This window comes from Lonchura striata, chromosome 2 (genome assembly GCF_050655825.1).
Source record: "Lonchura striata isolate lonStrDom1 chromosome 2, ASM5065582v1, whole genome shotgun sequence".
Classification (NCBI taxonomy): Eukaryota; Metazoa; Chordata; class Aves; order Passeriformes; family Estrildidae; genus Lonchura; species Lonchura striata.
This window is the reverse complement of record NC_140704.1, coordinates 6730010-6752589: the sequence shown is the minus strand read 5'-3', so window position 1 is coordinate 6752589 and position 22580 is coordinate 6730010. Positions and strand designations below refer to the sequence as shown.

At 44.4% G+C, this 22580-nt stretch overlaps 2 protein-coding genes across 21 annotated transcripts in view; one reads left to right on the top strand and one right to left on the bottom strand.

Moving 5' to 3' along the window:
• Positions 1-12850, top strand: part of KMT2C (lysine methyltransferase 2C) — a 189667-nt gene extending 176817 nt beyond the window's left edge. For 12 of the 13 annotated variants that reach the window (XM_085572926.1, XM_085572927.1, XM_085572931.1 and 9 more), the window contains 14 exons: positions 72-219; positions 1010-1188; positions 1283-1437; positions 1631-1883; positions 2463-2602; positions 3561-3665; positions 5500-6619; positions 7573-7709; positions 7868-8010; positions 8275-8443; positions 9291-9407; positions 10030-10103; positions 10478-10586; positions 10815-12850. In XM_085572926.1, the coding sequence (XP_085429052.1) occupies positions 72-219; positions 1010-1188; positions 1283-1437; positions 1631-1883; positions 2463-2602; positions 3561-3665; positions 5500-6619; positions 7573-7709; positions 7868-8010; positions 8275-8443; positions 9291-9407; positions 10030-10103; positions 10478-10586; positions 10815-10907 (2942 nt within the window). In that variant the 3' untranslated portion in view covers positions 10908-12850. The remainder of the gene's footprint in view (positions 1-71; positions 220-1009; positions 1189-1282; positions 1438-1630; positions 1884-2462; positions 2603-3560; positions 3666-5499; positions 6620-7572; positions 7710-7867; positions 8011-8274; positions 8444-9290; positions 9408-10029; positions 10104-10477; positions 10587-10814) is intronic. The other variant, XM_021555312.4, reaches the window with a different exon arrangement.
• Positions 12851-14981: 2131 nt separating this feature from the next.
• Positions 14982-22580, bottom strand: part of GALNT11 (polypeptide N-acetylgalactosaminyltransferase 11) — a 46644-nt gene continuing 39045 nt past the window's right edge. For all 8 annotated transcript variants that reach the window (XM_085572938.1, XM_085572932.1, XM_085572934.1 and 5 more), the window contains 2 exons: positions 18238-18375; positions 14982-15767 (listed from right to left, as the gene is read on the bottom strand). In XM_085572938.1, coding sequence (XP_085429064.1) covers positions 15636-15767; positions 18238-18375 — 270 coding nt within the window. In that variant the 3' untranslated portion in view covers positions 14982-15635. The remainder of the gene's footprint in view (positions 15768-18237; positions 18376-22580) is intronic.

Sequence of the window (22580 nt, the reverse complement as noted above, 5' to 3'; positions counted from 1 at the left end):
CAGCAGGCAGCATGTCTATCACTGAAAGAGCTGTCCAGATGTCTCATTGTGCTGTGCCTTTCTGGTTTCAGTTACCAAAGCTCTGGGGCCAAAGCAGTTCCAGTTGCCTTTCAGACCACAAGATGATTTATTAGCCAGAGCAATGGCTCAGGGCCCCAAAACTGTGGATGTTCCTGCTTCACTTCCAACACCACCTCACAACAACCAGGAGGAGTTAAGGTAGGTTTTACCTGACATCTTTAAAAAGGTATTTGGAGCAGATTCTGTGATCTTTCATTTGGATGAGACTGTGAAGTGTAGAGAAACACAATCCTTTTTGCACAGGCACAGAAGGGCACAGAATGGAATGGGATCATTTTAACTCATAACATTCCATGTGTAGAGAGCAGCATAGTGAAGCAGGTGATTCTAGCCATTGCTAGATTCTGTTAAATCATTAGGAATTCCTTACCTTGATCTCTTAAAAGTGGAAGAAAATTATACAAGTAGGTGCTTTTCCTGGAGCAGTGTGGTGCTGCAGTGACAGGTGACTGCTGTAGCAGCAGCAAGACTGTGCTAGAGCCAGCCTGAAAGTGCACAGCTCCACTCAGTTTCCCAGGTGAGAAACACTGGCTGGAACACGAGTGTCTCTGCAGAGATTTTCCCTTTTGCCTCCCTTCCACTTGCCTGCCCAAAGTATGGGTGTCTGTGAAGCACTGGAGCCTGTGTGTGGACAAAGGCCAGACAGTTTAAATATTAAAGCAGTTCAAATATTAAATGCTCATTTTTAACCCTGGTGGATAGAGCCATGAACAGAGGGTTTGGCTTTGTTACTGTCTTTGTTTTCTTCATGGATCTTCCCCAAGACATGGAATATGAGATTCCCAGAGGTAATGGCCAACCACCTACTTGTGTTCTGTGACCAGTAGCAACTAGCAAGTTCATTTTAGTTCCCTGTCATGATTTATAACTTTGGCTTACCAGAAGTTTAGTCCATTTCCAAAACAGCTTTTTTTGGGTTTTGTTGCAGGGTTCAAGATCACTGTGAAGACAGGGACACTCCTGACAGCTTTGTTCCTTCTTCCTCTCCTGAAAGCGTGGTGGGAATGGAGATCAGTCGCTACCCAGACTTGTCGGTTGTAAAGGAGGAGAACCCAGAACCTGTCCCATCTCCCATCATTCCCATCCTGCCCAGCAGCACTGGGAAAGGTGAGGCTGCAGCAGAGTGAACATTACAGCTGGGATTGTTTTTCTGTCTATTCCCATAAGTGTAGTATTAATGTGTATTCTGTTTTATTTTCAGGTTCAGAAGCCAAAAGGAATTACATAAAATCAGAACCTGGTTCAGGAGCATTACCTGGTTCTGGCTTCTTCTCCTCCCAGCTTGGACCATCCCAGAATGGCCCTAAATCTGGCCTTATCTCTGTAGCAATTACTTTACATCCCACAGCTGCTGAGGTAAAAAGAATAAGCATGTATAAGCATGTATTACATACAGAGTACAAGAGCAGTTAATTTGGTTTACACATAGTGACTCTGAGGGGGTTACAGTGCAGAAATGCTGCTGTTGCAATCTTCTAATAGTTTGTATCTTTGCTGTCTGAACTGCTTGTCAGATGCAACCAAAGGTTTGTTTTTATTTCTGTTTTAGAACATCAGTAATGTTGTAGCAGCATTCTCCAACCTGCTCCATGTCAGAATTCCTAACAGTTACGAGGTCAGTAATGCTCCAGATGTCCCATCCTCCATGGCAGCCACCAACACTCACAGAGTGAACCCATCTATGGAGTACAGGCAGCACTTGCTCCTGCAGGGTCCCCAGGCAGGATCCATGGGACCTGCCAGGATCGTGGGGCCCTATGGGCTGAAGCAGCCCAATGTGCCATTCCCTGCCAACAGCAATGGTGAGTGGGCTTTAACTTCCCAGTGTCCAGTACCAGGGTTTTACTGAGTCAGTCTGGATGCATTTCAACCTCATAAATCCGTGCTCTAGAATTCAGAAATGGATGCTTGTTCCAAATAAAACTTTTCACTTCTTACATGATCATGTGGATGCTCCTGGATTTAACCATAAGTAGTTCTCATCCATCTCTGATTTCCATTGTCTGTTCACAACACTGTCAGTGCGGCATTTCTCCCATAATTCCCAACATTATTAGGGTTCTTTATGTCCAGTCTGGTTTTAAATACATAATTCAGGAAGATTGTTCCCATGCTGGAAAGCTTGACATGGTTATTTAATCCTGTATTCCTCTGTTTATTTTTTGATTTTTTACTCGAGATGTTTTTTTTTTTTTTTGCCTGGTTTGTACAGTTGTCTTAGGTCTGATTTATACAATTTATCTATCAGGTCAAGGTTTAAAGCCCTCCTTCCATGCCCTGTCCAGGAGGGTGTTAGTCCTCTAGAGCAGTGAAGAATACTGTCATCTCTCATAGATCTGGTTTGATCTGATCCAGCCTCTGACAGAAAATCTGTTCCCTAGGTCTGGCTGGCTACAAGGATCACAGCCAGAGCATGGCAGAAGGCTCAGCACTGCGGCCTCGCTGGTGCTCCCACTGCAAGGTCGTGGTTCTGGGCAGTGGCGTGAGGAAATCCTTCAAAGACCTGCCCTTCCTCAAACAGGTCAGTGCTGAGGTGCCCAGGGCAGGGCCCTGTGCCCAGCTGGGCTCCTTAAAGCAAGGGATGGCACGAAGTCCTGCTTGTCCTGCCAGCCAAGAGCACTTCAGCTTCCTGTGTTGTCCCCCTTCCTTGTGTGTCCTGATGCAGGGTGGGACATTCAGCCACATCTGCAGTACAGCTAAAAAATTCAGCCAAAGTTATTGTTGCTAATACAAAATGAATCCCAGTACATTTCATAAAACAGATGCCATCTATGGGAGTTCTCAAAACTCTGCTACCAAGCTCCTTCCCTGACCTCTTCAGGGACCTCAATTCAAAAAAAGTTCATTTGTGAGGCAGCCACGTTGCTGTGTCAGGAATTGCTGTAAGAGCAGGAGTACTTGCACTCCTTTTGGGCAGGAATCAGATTTCAGCTGCAATCTCTTGTCCTTACACTGGGAACTGTCATTCCTTCAAAGAATGCCATTGCTCATCAGTGACCAGGAGGTGACTACACCACAAAGACATAGCCAGAACTTGCACAGAGTAAAGTGTTCGTGCAGGCAGGAATGCACTGAATTCCCAGTAAGGTTTTGCAGATGGATCAGTAGATAAAACAGTGTGATCTGGCTTTGATTAGGCTGAAATGAGACATTCTTTCCCCATCTAAAGATAAAAGAAGATGGATTTTGCTTTGCAAGAGTGCCTATGGAGCAGATGGGTGCATGGTATAGAATGCTTTATTTTGATTGTTAAACTTCTGTGAAAGGCAGGAAATGCTGAAGAACAAGGGTGTAGGTGGTGGTAACGTTAGATCTGTCAAATAATCAAGTATTTATATCACAGCATCCCTCATTATTTCACAAATGTTCTACAAATAAAAGAGTTTCCAGCCAGATTAGAAGACTTGTTTCATTACACTTACTATGTGAAGAATGGTATTAAAATGCACTTCTTACACTCTTCTGTGTTTGATTCCCAGGATTCCCAAGAAGGCTCAGATAAAATGAAGGACATTGTATTCTGTAGCAACAACTGCTTTGTTCTTTATTCAGCAGCTGTGCAAGCAAAAAACTCAGAGAATAAAGTAAGTATCAAACACTGACAGATCCAAGTGAGCTGAAATTATTGCAGCTATTTGTTGGAGAACAGAGAGAGGCCAAGGGGGAAGTTTGCACTTCATTTGAGAGGTTTATAAATTAATTGCTGTATATTCAGATGTTGAAATTCTGAACCAGAAGCATGAATTAAAAATCATATTTGCAGAACTTTGCGTCTGACAGATGCATGGCAGAAAAGCTGCCCTCCCAGGCTTTGAAGATGCAGTCTCAAAAATGCATAATTCAAGTTCTCTGGGCTTTGTAAACGACCACAGACACATTTTCAAGGGGTATATCCTGCATTTGGATTTGGCTTGTACAGTTAAAATTACAGCTGTGAAAATAATTGAGCAGCAAGTTTGTAAAAAGAGTTTCATTTGTTCAGTATACCTGGGAAAATAGAATCCTGTTCCCTGACTATTTGGGTGAAGCTGCCATTTTAAGCATCGATTACCAGAACACCAGTAAGGAGCCTGTGAGCTGACAGTGACCGGGAAAAGGAATTCCTTATTAATGGAGAAGTACAACTGAAGAAGATCATTCAAGTGAAGGTGGAATTAGGCCAGGGAATTTTCTCTGGTGGTCCCAGATGTTCTCTGTAGTTCTCTACCTGCAGATGCTGCAAGGGGTTTACAACACCTGAGAGAAACAGGGCATCATTTCTTGCTGTCTCAAGGGTCATTCAGTGTCAGAGAAGGGGAACTTAAATTTATCTAATTATTTAGTCATTATAAGTGAAATAGTCTTCACTGAAGACTGAGTGATCTCCTTGAGTTTCTCACAGTTAAAATTTTTTGAGTACTTCTTTTAACTAGCTTGTCTTCTGCTGTTTCTAGATCAAATGTACCTTTTTTCCCCTAAACTGTTGCACAGAACAGGCTGTGTCCTTCAAGCTTTACCTAATTAATATGTTCTCATAGTCCTGTATAGACTGTATAGTTTGAAGTCTTCCTTCAAGTGCATAATACTTACTTTCTCAGGAGGAATTGAATTTAAAAAATACAGTCCTGGAGAAGATAACTCTGTGTACATCCATATCCTTTTAATGTCCCGTGTAGCTCATTTTCAGTTGTTGTACAAACAGGGTAACATTCCTCTACAAGTGCATCAGCATGTACCTAATTAAGTTAATTAAATGTCATGTTCAGCCTCTTGATCCTTTAATTTACTCTTTCAAGATTAATCACACAAACCACATTAAGCACTTCATAATATAAACTTCCTTTGTTGTTCTTGTTTTCTCTCTTAGGTTTTTTTTCCCCCACAAATCTCTGCAGGTATAATTTGTGTTTACTGTGACTGAATAGTTTAAGTCCTCAAGTTGTATCAAATCCAAATCCCTGAAGAAATTCCTCCTCTCTTGTTTCCAGGAAAAAAATGTGTGGCATTAGTTATAAATTTTCCACTTCTACCGTATACAAGATTCTTACACTTTAAATTAGTTCTGTGACCCATATTTTAAGGTTACTTCATGTTGTAACAAAACTTTCTAAGAATCTGAACTAAAGCTGGCAGTCAGCTCACCAAGGGAAATAGAAGAGTTTTGCATTCAGAACCTGGACAAAGGATTATTTGTGCTTTTTGTCGTGTTTTAAAGGGGCACCATGTTCTAGGTAGGCTGGGAGAGTTTCGTGCTCCAAATCCTGCTCCAAACTGTGGTAACATGGGTCAGGATAATTTCCATCTTTCTCTGTTACTGCATCTTGTTTTTAGGCATTTGGAGAAGCCTCTCCCATACTGAGCTGCCCATGTTTTTGGCTTTTATTTAATGATAAACAAGTTAGGGATCTTTTTCTTAAAGAGTTTTCTGTTGATTGTCAGGAATCGGTCCCAACCCTGCCACAGTCGCCAATGAAGGAGAGGCCGCCCAAAGCATTCCATCAGTACAGCAACAACATCTCCACTTTGGACGTCCACTGTCTGCCTCAGCTGCAGGAAAAGGTTTCTCCTCCCTCATCTCCCCCCATCATGTTCCCCCCTGCGTTCGAAGCAGCCAAGGTGGAGGCGAAACCGGATGAGCTGAAGGTAACGGTGAAACTCAAGCCCAGGATAAAAGCAATACACAGCAGTCTGGAGGACTGCCGGCCTCCCAGTAAGAAATGGAAAGGGATGAAATGGAAAAAGTGGAGCATTCAGATTGTGATTCCTAAAGGATCGTTCAAACCTCCTTGTGAAGAAGAAATAGATGAATTTCTTAAAAAACTGGGCACAACCCTTAAGCCAGACCCTGTGCCTAAAGACTACAGGAAATGTTGCTTCTGTCATGAGGAGGGTGACGGATTAACTGATGGACCAGCAAGGCTTCTCAACCTGGATTTAGACCTTTGGGTCCATTTGAACTGTGCTCTTTGGTCTACAGAAGTCTACGAGACACAAGCTGGTGCCTTAATAAACGTGGAACTAGCACTGCGGAGAGGCCTGCAGATGAAATGCATGTTCTGTCACAAAATGGGCGCCACCAGCGGTTGCCACAGGTTAAGGTGCACCAATATTTATCACTTTACCTGTGCCATTAAAGCACAATGCATGTTTTTTAAAGACAAGACCATGCTTTGCCCCATGCACAAACCAAAGGGAACTCACGAGCAGGAGCTGAGTTACTTCGCGGTGTTCCGGAGGGTGTACGTGCAGCGCGACGAGGTGCGGCAGATCGCCAGCATCGTGCAGCGCGGGGAGCGCGACCACACCTTCCGTGTGGGGAGCCTCATCTTCCACACCGTGGGCCAGCTGCTGCCACAGCAGATGCAGGCCTTCCACTCCTCCAAAGCCCTCTTCCCCGTGGGCTACGAGGCCAGCCGGCTGTACTGGAGCATGAGGTACGCCAACAGGCGCTGCCGCTACCTCTGCTCCATCGAGGAGAAGGACGGGCTCCCGCTCTTCGTCATCAAGGTGGTGGAGCAGGGCCACGAGGATCTGGTTCTGACTGACACAACGCCTAAAGGTAAATTTTGTGAATTAAGGTGATGAATTTGTGGCTTTGCTGTTCATTGTGGTACTGCTGATTCCTGTGGTACAGTACCTGTTTGGAGCAATTATTGCAGGCACTGTTCTAACATAACGTTTATAGTGAGCTTCCAGGGCCCATTTTTCATAGCCTGCTATGAAGACTGTGGTCACTTCTGAAGAAATTGTATAAGCTGCAGATCAGAAGAATTGTTCCAAGTCGACAGAGGAGACCCAAGATTGAGTATTGAAAATGAACTAAAGCAGTAGGAAACTGAGCACAGGTTTCATTTAATGAAAAGTGACTTTGTTTAAACACAGAGCCACTGCTCAGTTATCCTCAAATCAGCTGGGCTCAAGTTAGGGAGCTCTAAAAACAGCTGAGTTACCACGTTGTTCTCAGGGTGGGTAATGTCTCTGTCAGGGTAAAGAATGTCCAGGGTGTCCATAAACACTTAAGCAGATCTTGGAAATTGGCTTGTGGATGTGTTGGAGGCCTGTAACCCTCCAGGTCTCAAGGCCTTGGTGCTGTGGGTGCTGACACCTTCACAGAATGAGCTCTGACTACAAACAATCAGTGAAGATAGAATATACTGTGAATTTTCAGAATATTGTACTTTTGCAGCATTTCTCAAGAGAAACCTGCACATGTTCTTGTCAGGGGACCGAAAATTTCCATGCTGAGAACACTGAAAGCTTCATTTCTGAGAACTGAGGGTGCAGAATCAGTGGTGGTTTTGTTTGGGATTTGTTAAATCCCAAAAATTAGCAACTCAATAGTCATTCTCCATTTCATTTTCTAGATCCTGACCTGTTTGTATAGGCAATCAAAGACAAAAGCTTTCCCAGTGCTGGGTTCTGGTTCCCATGCCCACAGGCATTTGTTTTAAAACCAAGTGCAATAGTTTTTATTTTTTTGGTCACCATAATTCTCTCCCAATGGTTGTGTAGGTGTGTGGGATAAAATCCTGGAGCCCGTTGCTTCTGTTAGAAAAGAATCTGAAATGCTCCAGCTGTTCCCCGGCTATCTGAAGGGTGAAGACCTCTTTGGTTTGACAGTGTCTGCAGTGGCCAGGATTGCAGAATCGGTGAGTTCACCACCCCAGTTCTTGCTGGATCATCCCACTTGCTGGTTAGACACATGAGAAATGGAACAGAAGGAAGCATGGAAAAGTAAACATTTTGTTACACATGTAATTAAACACATAATTATTTGTATTTTTTTTTCTTTCTCTTTTTTTTGCAGCTGCCAGGGGTTGAGGCCTGTGAGAACTACACGTTCCGCTACGGCCGAAACCCCTTAATGGAACTTCCTCTTGCCATCAACCCCACGGGCTGTGCCCGTGCCGAGCCTAAAATGAGTACCCATGTCAAGAGGTTTGTGTTAAGGTATTTTGTTTTAATTTCACATAGTACAGCCCAGGGTTTATAGGCTGCTTTAGGGTTATTTGTGCTTTCGTCTGCTGCTTACAAACCCTGTCGTCCTTGGCTGTGAATGTGCATGCCCCAGTCAGAGGAACTGCTTTGTGTCTCCGCTAGCTGGCTTTAAGTGTCTGTATGTCTGAGAGGATTTTTATTGGGTTTCCTGGCTGTTTTCAGAGAAATCTTCAGTTTTTCTTGTATTCTTTCCTGTTACATGCCCAATTCCTACAGGCCTCACACCTTGAATAGCACCAGCACATCAAAGTCCTTTCAGAGCACAGTCACGGGGGAGCTGAACGCGCCTTACAGCAAACAGTTCGTCCATTCCAAGTCCTCTCAGTACCGCAAGATGAAAACCGAGTGGAAATCCAACGTGTACCTGGCTCGCTCTCGCATCCAGGTCAGTTCCAGCTTCAGGAAATGGCTATTGCAAAAATGACATATGCTTTCATCAATATCTGTTTTACAGCTAAATTTTATAGATGCCGTATCTTATATATAAATATTTATCCGAGTCCAGATGAAAATTTGAAACTAAATCTATTGCAAAATTCCTTCCAGTCTCGTTCCAAAATTGGCAGTTTGTATGTGGCACATCAATTGCACAGATTTACCTTAGGCAAGATTTGTTTCTAATTACTGTAAACATCCTAAAAATTCCTTTGTTATTGTCATCTAGAGAAAGGATTTTTTTAAAGTTTTGGGGTGTTTTGTTGTTTGGGTTTTTTTAGCCTATTTCTCAAAACCATAGTAAAACTTAATAAAAATAGAAACACACAGTGGAAGCATGAGATGCTCAGGCCAAGCTGATGAAGTGGTACAAAACCAGGAGGAAGAGCTCATTACTTGTTTGCCTTTATAGGAGTATAGAATCCATTGTTTTATGCGATGCTGCTGGTTTGCCCTGCAGTCTGTTTTGGAAAAGCTTTGTCACTAATCTGGCCGTGTGTGGGCACGGTTGTTTGTTTATTTCAGCCTGGACTTCACCATGCCTGGGTTCCTCGCAGGACCCACTTTTATTTCTCAGTGAATTTATAACCCTTACAGAGTTAGTGGCAGAGGGGTAAGAGCAGCTTTCTCACCTAGGCTGAGCTTTTTGGGATCTGTGTGAGGCTGGATTCTGCACTGGGCTGTTACTGCATCAATCAGTGCTGCTTCTCCCTCTCCCCTTCCCACTGCTGGTTTGGGGCACGGTGAGGAACACAGTGTGAGTGTGAAGTTAGTAACTCTCAGTGTACTTTCTGTAGGGCCTGGGTTTATATGCTGCTCGAGACATTGAAAAGCACACAATGGTCATTGAATACATCGGGACGATTATCCGGAATGAGGTAGCAAACAGGAAGGAGAAGCTCTATGAGTCTCAGGTAAGGCTGTTCATTCATTCTCTCTTTCCCCTTTCCCATTCAGGCATTCATAGAACAAAACAAATGCTGTTCTGCCTGATGAATTCAGGTCCCCTGATTTGTTTTCTGCTGTGCCATAAATGGAAATAGGCTTAAAATAAAACCAGAGGAGTCTACAGCTATTCTGCTATCAGAATATTTCAATGTTTAATAAATCTCACAGCACCATGGCCAGGTAGGGAGGACACATGCTCTGTTCCAGAGAACACCGTTCTGAGCAGACATGTCAGGACCTCAGTTTTTAACAAAAACTTCTTAAATTTAAATCCACTTCCTTTGTGCAACTTGATGGCATTGTAACAGTTAGTGCCTGTCTGGGGAGCAGTCAAATATCCCAGATGAAAGGCAGGAGGAAGCTCTTAGGGAAAACAAGAGTTGTCCAGAGGTCTGTGTTTATGACCCATCATCTCTCACAAACCCACGGGGACACAGGCAGCACGTGACAGTGCTTTCCCTTGGGAGCCAGTGGGCAGGGCCTGATCTGGAATGCAGGAGGGCATTTGGAGCTGGCCCATGTTGTTGGCTCATCGCTGGCAATGCAGTAAAACCTCTCCAGAGTCCTTGTGCCACTTGTGTCTTCCAGAACCGCGGCGTGTACATGTTCCGCATCGACAACGACCACGTCATCGACGCCACCCTAACGGGAGGCCCTGCAAGGTGGGTGGCCCTGGAGGGATCCCTGACCTCCTCCTGGGGCATCCCCCGCGTTGGCCTGGGGCTGTTGGAGGCTCTGAGTTTGTGGGGTTTATTCTCTCAGCTGGTACATTCAGTCTTCAGACTGTTCCATTGTCTCTTCCATCAGCTTTGCTCATCTTCCAATTACATTTCATGGCAGCTGTGAAGAAAGGAATTTTTTTTGATCCTTGATTTTTTTGACATTTTCTAGGTAAAGAAACAAGTACAGAGTAATGTAATTGTATGTGGAAAGGCGGTGAGCCCGTGGAGCTAAGGCCATCCTGAGGTTTGGTTCAGATTAGCCTCAAGAATAGGTTTTCCTAAGAGGTTTCATCCGTCCCACTTCTCTTTTGTAGGTACATCAACCATTCGTGTGCGCCCAACTGCGTGGCTGAGGTGGTCACTTTTGAGAGAGGACACAAAATTATCATCAGCTCCAGCAGAAGAATCCAGAAGGGAGAGGAGGTAGGGCAGGTTCTTTACACCCCTCCTGCCACGTGCATCCATTCTGTGATTCCTGGCCACTGGTACAAATTTTTTTGCTCTGGGGGGAGGTGACATTTCCCTTCCCCTTTCCTGTAAAACTGTGCCTGTCCCTTACAGTGCAGCCTTTTGCTGTTTAACCTGTAGCCACAGGGAAAGCTGTGGCAAATCCCAGCTCTTCCATAACCACTGTCATGCCTCTCCTTCCAGCTTTGCTATGACTATAAGTTTGATTTTGAAGATGACCAGCACAAGATTCCATGTCACTGTGGAGCTGTAAACTGCCGAAAGTGGATGAACTAGAATGCATTCCTTGCTGTCTTTGAGGGTTGCTTGTCCCTAGGAAGAAGTGATTCACATTTTGATTTTGTCGACGGAAAATTGTTGCCTTTTTGAAGGGGGAAAAAAAAAATATCACTTCTGGAAATACAGGTTTCTACACAAGTATTTGAAAAGAAAAAGAAAAAAAAAAAAAGAAAAAAAAAAAGGTAAAATAACCCACCAACCAACAAGCACCAGAAGCAAGCCGGCAAAATCTGAAGCTGACTTTCCAGACACGTGGAGGTGAAACTGAGTTAACAGAATGGTCCAGCACTTTTGTTTTTGAGCTCACTAAGGAGAAACTGTTTAACTTGGGCAAAGAACCGCTGGCTGACCTGCAGGAGGGCAGGTGGCCACTATGAATGTAAGACTGAAATCACCAGCGAAAGGGAGAAGTCCAAAGTGCTGGCCACAGCCTTATTTGATAAAGGGGCAGGCCCTCTAATTAAAGAAAAAAATTTTAAATAAAAGTAGACACCACTGAACAAGGAATGTACTGAAACGACTTCCTTAGGGATAGAGCTAAGGGAAAAAATAACTTGCACTAAAATACATTTAAATACTTGATTCCATGAGTCAGTTTATTGTAGTTTTTGATTTCTGTAAAATAAGAGAACCTTTTTGTATTTATTATTGAATAAGTGAATGAAGCTATTTTTAAAAAGAAAGATAGAAGAAAGCCAAGCTGCTGCTGTTACCTGCAGAACTAACAAACTCTGTTACTTTGTATAAAAGTGTAAATATTTTGAGAAAAAAAAAATACAGTATAAAAATAGTTATTGACCAAATGCTACCAGACTCTGCAGCAGTTCGGGTGCTTATTCTCAAACATTGATAGGGATGTTACAATATGATCTCATGTACTCACGGACATGCGATTCCCAGTTCGGAATAACCAAAATCTCAATTTAAAGAGAGGGGTTTTGTATGTTTAAAGCAGTCTCAACTGTGGTCTTATGAGAATTTTTTTAAGTAAACCTTAAGCCTGCTAAAGGCCGTGTATATTACAACTCTGACTTTTGTAGATGTTTGGGTAATTTAGATTAATTTTATTTGTATTATATTGTTGCATCCCTATTTCTTAAGTCAGGTTTTTTTGTGCTTACAATTTGTGATAACTGTGAATAACTGCTAAAACCACCCAAAATAGAGGCTGGACATGGTTTTTATTCTTCAGCAAAAGTAGTCAAGGATTAGGTGACTGTTCAGCCTACAGATGAAATCATGTAAACAGCATAGAATGAGTTGGAGCTTCAGTCTCATGAGATAGCCTTCTTAAAAGGAAAACAAGGAAAAAAAAAATTAGGTGTAATGTGCTTGCAGCTGCAGGACTCTGGCAATAGGATTTTGGAAAATGTAATTTAAAGATGTGTTTGTATGGATTGTTTTTGTTTACATTTCTTTAAAAAAATAAACACTGTTTTGTGTTTGCTTGTAGAAATTTAATCAGCATTTTGAACCAGGTTAGCTTTTTATTTTGTACTTAAAATTCTGGTACTGACACTTCACAGGCTAAATATAAAAAAAAAAATGAAGTTTTTTTTTTTGTGTGCACAATTAAAGTGGACTGTAAACTGTTGGTATATTCAGTAATACAGTTCTGAACTTGTAATGTATATGGCATGATGTATTTTTATCTTACAGAATAAATCAATTGTATATATTTTTCTCTTGATAAATAGCTGTATTAAATTGTTTCTTGAATATTTTTCTTCTCTTGTACAATATTCCAACATCCTACCAGTATTTGTCCTACAGTTTTTTCTGTTCTGTATAATAGTATCTAATGTTGGCAAAAAAAATACAAAAACAACACAAAAAAAAAAGAATTTTTTGAAGTATACAGAGTGTTATGGGTTTTGGAATTTGTGGAAACAGATTTAGAAGATCAGCATTTACGAATAAAAATATTTTACATCTATAAAGTGCATCCTCCTGTTGTCATTTGAGGTGTTTGGTTTCTGCTTCTTCCAGGATCTGTGCCTGCTTCCACCATTGAGAAGTATTTTGCCTTCCCCCTTCTCCAGTGCATCCTAAATTTCACAGTGGGTGCCACATCCTCATCTCAGCCCATGAGCTGGAATACTGAGCACCCTTCCCCAGCACCCTGCAGGAGGGGGAGTGAGCAAAGGACAGAGTGGGTTAAACCTCCATGTGACAGTGCTGGGTTCCAGAGACGTTCCCAGCAAGATCTCAGCATGGCTCCAGACTAAAAACGGGCTCCAAGACTGAGCATGGAGCAGTGGGAAGCAGCCAGGCCAGAGCTGCTCCCTGGTGTAATTTATATGGTGCACTTTGGCTGCTGCAGGATCTGTCTGCACCCCTGGCAGCCACAGCCACCACACGAGCCAGCAAGAAGGAAGTCCTTGACACAGGGGCTTAAAATTCAGCCCCAGGCAGAGTTTCCTTCTTTACAAATAATAAATTCTCAGTATGACTGCAGCAAGCTGGGGGCTGTGACAGTGCCTACCCTGGGATGAAGCTTTTCCTTCTGTGCTTCCTGTTCTCCAAAGCCTCCTAGATCAGCTGGGTCACTCAAACACAGGGCAGAACTCTCAACTCTGCTTACACCAGGCAGCCCAGCTGGGAACAGGCCCCGGGCTGGCTTTTCCCAGCAGAGATCTCTCACCTTTACTCAGGTGATGGCCTGGCTGTGTGGCTGCACCAGATCTGGCTGTGGCCGGGAATGCCCTGCAGGAACAACTTACACCACCCAAAACGCCATCACCTCCATCCACTCCTGGAAATCGGTGCCGCTCCCAGCGACAGCAGCCTCCAGCTCTCCCCACTGGGAACAAAGGGTCAAAAACTCCCTGTGGCAACCAACTCAGACCATAAATAAAGCAAGCTGCTGGTCTCCCTGTTTGGGTTTTCTGATTTTTTAACTTTTTTTTTTTAAAAGACATCATACAGGCAACAGAAGACAAGGCCAAGCAAGGCTTCTGCACAATGTGGCTGCCACCGCCAGTGTCACAGAGAAGCCCCACACAGAGCTGGGGGCAGCTGTGCCAGCAGCTGCTGCAGTCAGGGGGAACCAGACAGGCACAAAGGAAGCTGCAGCTCATCCTGTCACCCAGCAAAGACTGGAATTTCACACACAGCAGCCACCCAGGCTGCCAGCGAAAGGGCTCACCTGAGCTGCCAGCACCTTCCAGCCCTGCCCTGCAAGCCCTGCCTGACTGCAGGAGCCACCTGGGAGCTGCTGGCAAGACTCCAGGAGCCCCTGAGCAAGGCACAGCACGGGCTCAGCTGACCAAGGGGGCTGGGGTTGGTTTTAGAGGCTTTTCTTGGTAGGACAGAGTATGACTGGTCTCTTAATTTCTCCCATTAATGCTTAATCTGGAAAAACCTCCACTTCAGCCAGCTGGTTCTGCTTTTTAAACCCTGGTACCTCGTTCTCCCTGCCAGGGGCTCACTCCCTCCAGGACTTGTGGAGGAGGCAAAGCAGCTGCCCTGTGGCCAGGCCACTCTTACCTGCTCCCTTGCATCCTCCTGCTTTTCTCCTCACAGGTGCTGGCCCTGCCAGGTGGCTGAAGGACCAAACAGAGTCTGGCACAAGCAACTCTTCTGTGCAGGAAGATGTGGGTCTGTAATTATTCTAGCATTATCATTATTTTCTTCACGCTGCCCAAAAGGTCAGTAAGTGGATGCTGGAGTATTTGTGCAGTTGGAGAATGTTTCTGCTGCCCAAGTGGAAAGGCAAAGCTGTCCTGGCACTTCTGAGATCCAAACTCTGCCTTCCCAGGGAAGGTGATCGCTGTGCTGTGGGAAACCAGGCCAGCAGTGGTGCTAAGAAAAAACACACTGGGTAAGAGCAGCTTTTCTCTTCTGCAGGAGCTTCCACACACTGAAGAAGCTGAGGCAGGAAGTCAAAGAAACAGTAAAATAAAAGAGAGAAGTGGAGGAAAAAAACCTGAGAAATTATCTGTCAAGCCTTCCAAGATGGGAGGAAGGGAGAAAGGGAGTGAAAATAAGGGAAGACCCAAATTGTTTGAACATTAGTGTCTAAGTTGGTGATTTCTGGTCCAACAGCTACAAAGAGTAAGGCCATACAAATTAATTAAAAAATGATACTTTATTTTAAATGCAGCTACTGTCATGAGTCATCAAAATAGACTTTGCAATAGTTACTTTGTTTTAAATATGAGGTGACGAATGACAGCAAAGAACTCAAACTACATTAAATGTCCTAAAATTAAAAAAACTGAATTTAAATATCTCAAATGACAATTATCAGAAGATGAAAAGGAAAAAAAATATTTTTCAGAAAAAGTAAAATTATTTTGGCCAGTAATCCCATACTAGAAATGTAAATTATTGAGATACTGCGCATAAAATAGTCAAGGAGGACTTCTTTCTGTCATTGTCATTTAAAAGATCCACAAAGCTGAAATCTCACCATTTAAATTACATTGCTCTAGTGATTTCTCTTACTTAAAGCCAGTCCAACAATCCAGGACCATCCAAGGAACTGATGATAGATTTCACTTCTTGGTGCAGTGGGGCTGCTGCTCTCAGTGTGTCACCAGGGACCTCCTGGACCCTCCCACGCTCAGCTCCTCAGGGCAGGACATTTCCCGCGGGTCCCTCCGTGGCTGTGCCAGGTGCAGCAGCCAAGGCCCCACACAAACCCCTCCAGAATGACTTCAGATCGTGGCTGAAGGGGAACCAGGGCTCAGCTGAACTCTCCTCAGCCACCTCCTCGCTGCCTCAGCTCTCAAAGTGCCACTGCTGAGGAAGGGACCCGTCGCAGATGGCCACGGTCACGTAGCCCTTGTGGCTCAGTGGATCCACCACCTTCAGGCACTGCCCCACGGAGACCTGGTACAGGCGGTTGTTTTTCTAGAGTAGACACAGACAGATGGGATTTATTTACTAAAATTTCTGTTTCCATTGTCAAACTGGAGCTGGAAGTGATGCCCAGGGGGAGGGGGTGCTCCTTCCTGACAGATGAGCCTTTCAGCAGCCTCCCTGACACACCAGACCCACAGCAGTAGTGGAGTACAGCACACCCCATAACCACATCCAGACTTTGAAATAAAGGCTCCCATGTCCTCACAGGCCCCCAGTTGGGATTTTGTTTATACCACAGTCTTTTAATGAGGTGGAGGGATGATCAAACCCATTCCCCAGCACTCAGCAAAGACAGACCCCACAAGGGCTGTACTGGGCACAGACAGGTCATAGGATCCTAGGATGGTTTGGGTTGGGAGGGACCTTAAAGATTGTTTAGGTCAAACTCTCCTACCGTGACCAGGGACACCTTCCACTAGACCAGGTTGCTCCAAACCCATACAACTTTGCCATGAACATTTCTAGGGATGCAGCATCCACAGCTTCTCTGAGCAACCTGTTCCAGCATCACACCACCCTCACAGCAAAGAATTTCTTCCTAATATCCAACCTACACTTGCCTTCTGTCGGTTTAAAGCCAATCTCCCCTTACAACATCACTCCATGCTCTTGCAAAAAGTCCCTCTCCAGCTCTCCTGTAGCCTCCTTAGGCACTGCAAGGATGCTTTAAGCTCTCCCTGGAGAGGTCCCTATTCTGCATCTGACCATGCATTAGCAGTGCCATTGCCCCCAGCACCCACACGCTGGGGAGCTGCCACATGTGACAGGCGTGTGGTCATGGTGGGTGCCCACAGCCAGGGCAAGGCCAAACCCCAGCCCAGAGTGACAAGAAAACAGATCCTATTCTTGTATTACCTTTAGAGGACTGTGCTATCTCTACTACCAGCCTCCTGCAGCTGTCTGGAAAGGGCTCCCAGCACAGCCCCAGCAGCTCCCATGGGCAGCCACCTCCTGCTCTCCTGCCCAGGTGGAGCGGATACACAAGAACAGCCATGCCAGGCTCTGCTGCCACTGCTTATGGACACAACCAGATATCCAGTGAAGCAGGAGGATGTGCTAAGAAAAATCACTCCTCCAAAATATGCCCCCAATCCAAGTTTTGTACCACAGCTGGCAGTGCACAGTTAGTATTTCCCTGTATCATTAACTCACTCAGTGGATTTCCCCTTGTTCCAAAAGGCTTGATATCTAAAGAACCTCAGCCAGCTCTGGGGAAAGGTGCCCCACACCTTCCATTTGCCTTTCCATGCCTCTCTGAGCCTTCTTCAGCCCTAATTCAGCCTTTCTGAGAGGAGGGGACCAGCACATGCAGTACAAACTTCCCTGTTTCACTTTCTATCCCCTTCCTAAGCAATCCTAGTATTTGAGTCACTTTCTTTTCTTGTGGATCACTGATGAGCACCAGTGTGACCCTGGTACAGATCCACACCCACAGTGGCCATGGGCAGCTCAAAGCCCATGTGTCACACGTGAAGTGCAGATTATCCAGCCCTGCCACAGGCACCAATGTCAGTGGCCACTGCCCCACTCCTGTAAATCCCTGCCCGCTAACAAAGCTGCAGAACCTTCAATAACTTCTGCTCAGCAGAATTGTTCAGCTCACTACTCCCGCTGCCCTGGGGGCTGTGGCAGTGCTGGTGCCAGTGTCAGACACACACAACCCTGGGCTCACTCGGGATCTGCCTCTGTATCTCCACACCATCCTGGGCTGCAACAGCACCTGTGGGACTGCCCTTGGGAACTTGAGCTGCCAACCAGCAACATGGCATGAACCAGAGACAGGCTGTGCAGAGTGTGCTGGAAGTGCAGTGCTGGCAGGGCCCTCCCTCTCTTTGTTCAACCATGTTGGTGCTACAAACACTCAGCCAGGCTGAGGGCATGTGAGGGGCAGCCTCTGAGTGAATGCCCAGGAGACAAATTCCATTTGTGAGCAGCACTGGCTCAGTTTTGTGGAATTGGCCACTCCAGGCTTTAGCAATTAAACTAATGAGATCAATTACAGGACAGAAGCAACTGCTCTGCCCTGTGCTTCTTCAAGCACTAAGCAGGAATCACCACATGGACTCCTCCTGTCTCCCAAGCCTGCAAACACAACACGACAAAGCTCTGGGGTGGATTTTGTTCTCTCTGGCATATCCCAGATGAGGCACAGTGCTCTGGGTGGCTGTGACTGGCAGAGTAAAGGCTCAGTAGAGCTGCAGAAACCTTTCTTTTTTGCAAAGGGCCTGCATGTCCCAGAGCTCAGCAAAAGTCCTATTAAGACTGAAATGCAGCTATCAAAGCCTGTGCAACTTCTGTACAGGCTGCTTGAACCACGGGCCAGGCCTGGTACAACTACCTTGGTACATTTGAGGTTTAGTCACAATGAAACTCAACCCTGATGCCCTGTTAGTGCTATTGTCCCTGCTTGAGACACTGATTACAAGTAATTGTGCCACATGGCAGCCTCTCCACTCACCCCAAACGTCCACTGCTGTGAGCCACCAGAGCCGTGGCACTTCATGAGACGAGGGGGATCGGACGAGCGAGTTTCCGAAACATCCAAGCAAAGCAGATTATTTAAAATCAGCTCATGGTCCTCGTTGTAGATCCAGACCTGAAACAGAAGACAGAAAGACATTTATTGCATTTATTTCAGGGCAGTTTCCTCAAATCTTTTGTTCCCCTACAGAGGAGATGCTTCAACATCTGGATGTCAGAGATGGGCCTTGCAGTGAGTGCTGAGAACTGAATGCAGCCCCTTCCCTGGGGCCCACCTGCATGAAACAGGAATGCACTGATTCATATTTGCAATTTCAGCTGCAATTTGGCTCCTGAATTTACGTGACAGAAGAGATTCTGTGTGATCACACTGAAAAAAACAACTGTCAATTCCAACAAGCAGCAAGGACATGCTCAAGCTGCCTCTTGTTTGTCCCCTCCCACCTGCTCCCTGAACAGAGCAGTTATTTTTGTTCTTGGCACAGAAATGTCAGGCACCTCCAGTTGCTGCCATTCATGCCCACACCCTGCTGGCTCTCAGTAAGGCACATCTGGCACAGCTGGACATTCAGGGAAGCAGGAACAGCAGCCTGGTCCAACTGCAGGAGCTGCTGGTTCTCCCTCCCTTGGCCAAGATCACATCTGTGGAAGACCTGGAGCTCCCATCACCAACAGGAGAGTCTGAATCCCAAGCCAGAAAGCAAAGCAATTAAGGAACTTGGGGTGTGTACCTCAGAACATCCTGGGTTACAGAGGGGTAGAGAAAAGAGATGTAAATGGAAACTGCAGCCCTGCAGTGCAGGGGAGATCCTGGGACCATGTGGGCTCAACACCCAGTGACAGCTATTCCCAACACACAGAGGAGGCAGCTAGACAGCACTTCCCAGCCTCTGGAGATGTTGAGCAAGGCAACTCCCTTTCCCCTGACATGGGAGCCTGTGAACAAGAGCAGCTGAGCCCCCCATACCTGTCCCTGAAGTACCCACAACACATGAAGTTCTTGTGGTGTGCTCCTGTTCCAGCCCTGTTCCCATTTCTCAGCTCAGTGCTGCACTTGCCATGCCCACTGTGTAATTGTTTTTCCATTACGTCTGCATGAGTTTCACAGTCAGAATATGGCATATCAAACTCTAAGCAGAAAAGTCAGGCACATAAATTTTGATTTGTCTTTTTTTTGGCCTATGAAACAAAAAGCAGCCTTCTGGGGGGTGCTGGGATTTGGGACACAGCCTCAGTTGGACAGCATGACTGGAAAGCACATAGTTCATTATCACTATTACAACACAAGGAAGGCCTCCTAGGAAGAAGTGCAGAGATCACATTAAAATTTGCCCCAACCTCAGGCATTTTGTGCCTTCTAAAATAGTATTTTCTGTTGAAAGCCTGCCATGAAAAAGAAAGCATGGCAAGATTAAAGAGGGAGGAGAAAATGGAGAAATGGCAGGACTTGCCAGAGAGATTTACTATTGAAAGAACAATGGTGGAGCCAAATCCAAGAAAGAGATGAACTGGTAAGAATGGAGAGAGAAGACTGCAGTGACACAGGGAACAGATCTTTCATCAAAAGCTGAGTAATGGCAACACAAGACAGTAGTTAATTCCAGTGTGATACTTCTCCAGAAAGGCTTGCACAAGACAGCCAAAATTAATTTCAAACTAATTATGTGTTTAGTGTAGAAAACAAAAGAAAGAAGAAAAATAGATCCAAATTTGATTCCAAATCCAGATTAGAATATCACTATGAATTTGCAGATTATGAACAGATTCAAACACCAGGAAAGCAAAGCCACTCCATGAGGTTTCTTTGTTACACAGCTGCAAGCCTTAGCATACTCCAAAAATTATTCACTTATTTTCTTCTGAAGACTAAAAGGATAATGTTCAGCTGTTGTTGCTAAAGGCTGTCAGGAGCAACAGCCCCATATAGGAGAGAAACTCCTGGCAGGTATCTCAAATCTGTAAGCAGAAAGATGCCATCCCAGGATTTAGGTCTCATTTCTGAGAGCTCTCTTCTTTTATTCTATGTATTTTCTAAAAAAACCAAACAAACAAACAAACAAAACAACAAACCAAAAAAAAACCAAACCAAACACAACCATAAAAAAATCTTATCTATTTTTAAAAAGAGGCAACAGAGCTGCAGGATATTTTCAACCTGTACACACTTCCTAAGTAGCAGAGTTAGGAGAGCATCACTGTGAAGACTGGTTTCTAAAACTGGGATTGTGTCCAGTTCCCACACTCAGGAAAGCAGCACCTTTGACTGCTGTCCCCCAGAGACATATGGCAATGATCTGGTCCAAAGGTCTAGGGAAAGGCACTGGCCATTTTCACTGGTATCAAACAAAATCAGTGAGATGCAATTAGAGTATAATGAATCATTTCTGTTTTCAAATAAAATCTAAATGGCAGATGTTATGGAAAAATCCCCTCTCCATAATGAAATTGATCATGTTTGTGATTAAATGAAGTACTTAATTTAGTGAATGCTGTAGGACTGGCCTCTTTCTAGCAGCTTTTTCTCCCTGCCTCTCAACACAGGCAACAGGTTCATAAAAAATGCATGGACACCTTCAGGCAGGTGCACAGCATGTGCTACAGTAGATCTTTGGACCTCCTCCCATTTATTTTGTCCACAAGTATGAATTCTGTTAGTCTAAACTTCTTTTACAAAAGTGCAGCTTAGGAAGAACTGGATGTTTAATTCAGACCCTTCAAAATGTAGTTTAAGCTATTTACAGATTTAAGACTGAGGCTTTCCAGGACTTCAGTACCTTAAGGACTTTACTTCATCCATGTGACTCAGACAAATTCCACAGCCTTCTCCTGAATTTCAAAATTGTAAGAAATAAGCCAGGAAACATCTGCTTACCCTTTGACTTTCAGAGATCAGTGGTGTGCAGCAAAAGGCATGGCTGGCCAACTGGCAAAGCTTTGTGGATACACATTTTTATCTGATCTGCAAATTTCACTAGTACTAGCATAATACATTGAAAATTTTTAGTAAATACAAGAAAGTGACCACTGCAGAAACAGCCCTTTGTCTGAAAGAAAATCCCTGCCATGACCCATTGAATATTCCAGTACTTGCATCAGTTACAATCTATTGTTTAGCTTGGCATGGCTACATTATTCTGTCAGTTTGAAAAAGATAAAAATTCAGCTTAAGAGCACAAAAAAGCTGCTTCAGCTCTGAAGAGGAGATGTGCCCAGCTATTTGCACCATCACATCCACCTGCAGATATTTCAGTGCCTGTTATTATGGATAGCAATGGCATCACAGCACCAAGCAGCCTGTGACCATCACCACAAACAGCCAGGTTTGGTGGGCTCTAATCACTGTTTGTAGCTATTGCTACTCTGGAAACCCAGCATCCTCTTGAGGGTCGTTCCAAAGCAGGTATGTGCCCTCTGCTCCACAGCTCTGTGCCACTGATGCTTCAAGACAAACATTAGAGGGACCAAAGAATTGTGCCTTTAATAGGTTATGGAAAAAGAGCAAGACAATTTGCACATCTTCACACTCACTCCAGACATGCGCTGTGTCAGAAAAGCTAACTAATAGCCATGATCTAGAGATTTAAAGAGAGAGATCTTACAGAAGAATTGCATGTGGGAGCAAGACCTTGTAGTTTCTGAGTCCTGAACAGCTTGTAAAGGATATATTCTTACATTTATTAAGTGCTACAGGAATGTTAACAGACCTCTTCTGAAGTCCTGTGCTTGAGTACATTTTTTCGAGGTCCAGAGCACAGATGCCTCTTCTGTCACTTCAAACCTCTGCTCTATAAGATCCCATCACCTCTTCCACTTATTTCTAACAAGATTTTTGTTACTTATTCCTAAATTTCTGTTCAGTCCCCAGAATTATCCCAGACTGTTCCTATTACACTTAACAGAGCATCCTAGTTTTCATTATAACTTAAAGACATAATTTTAATACATTTTCCAGATACAAGAACCACTTCCCTTATTACTTTCTTCCTATAGCAAAAACATGAACTGAATGTCAGTCATGTCAAGTCTGAGAAAACAGGACAGTGTGATGTGCTTGACTAATTTTCAGCTCTACTTAGTGATGACCATCTAAGTCAACTTACAATGAAAAGGATTGCCCATAATGCTGATACAATTGAAAGTTATGGAATACTTGTTATTTAAGTCCAAGTTAAATGAGAATTTGAAATTCCTTAGCAGCCATGAATCCTAGAGAAAACAAAGCAAGTATAAACCAAAGGCAGAACAGAACTGCTTTTAAGGCCAGTCCCATGCCTTTAGAGAGGCTGGTCAGCTCTCACATGCATTCACCAGACCAAACAC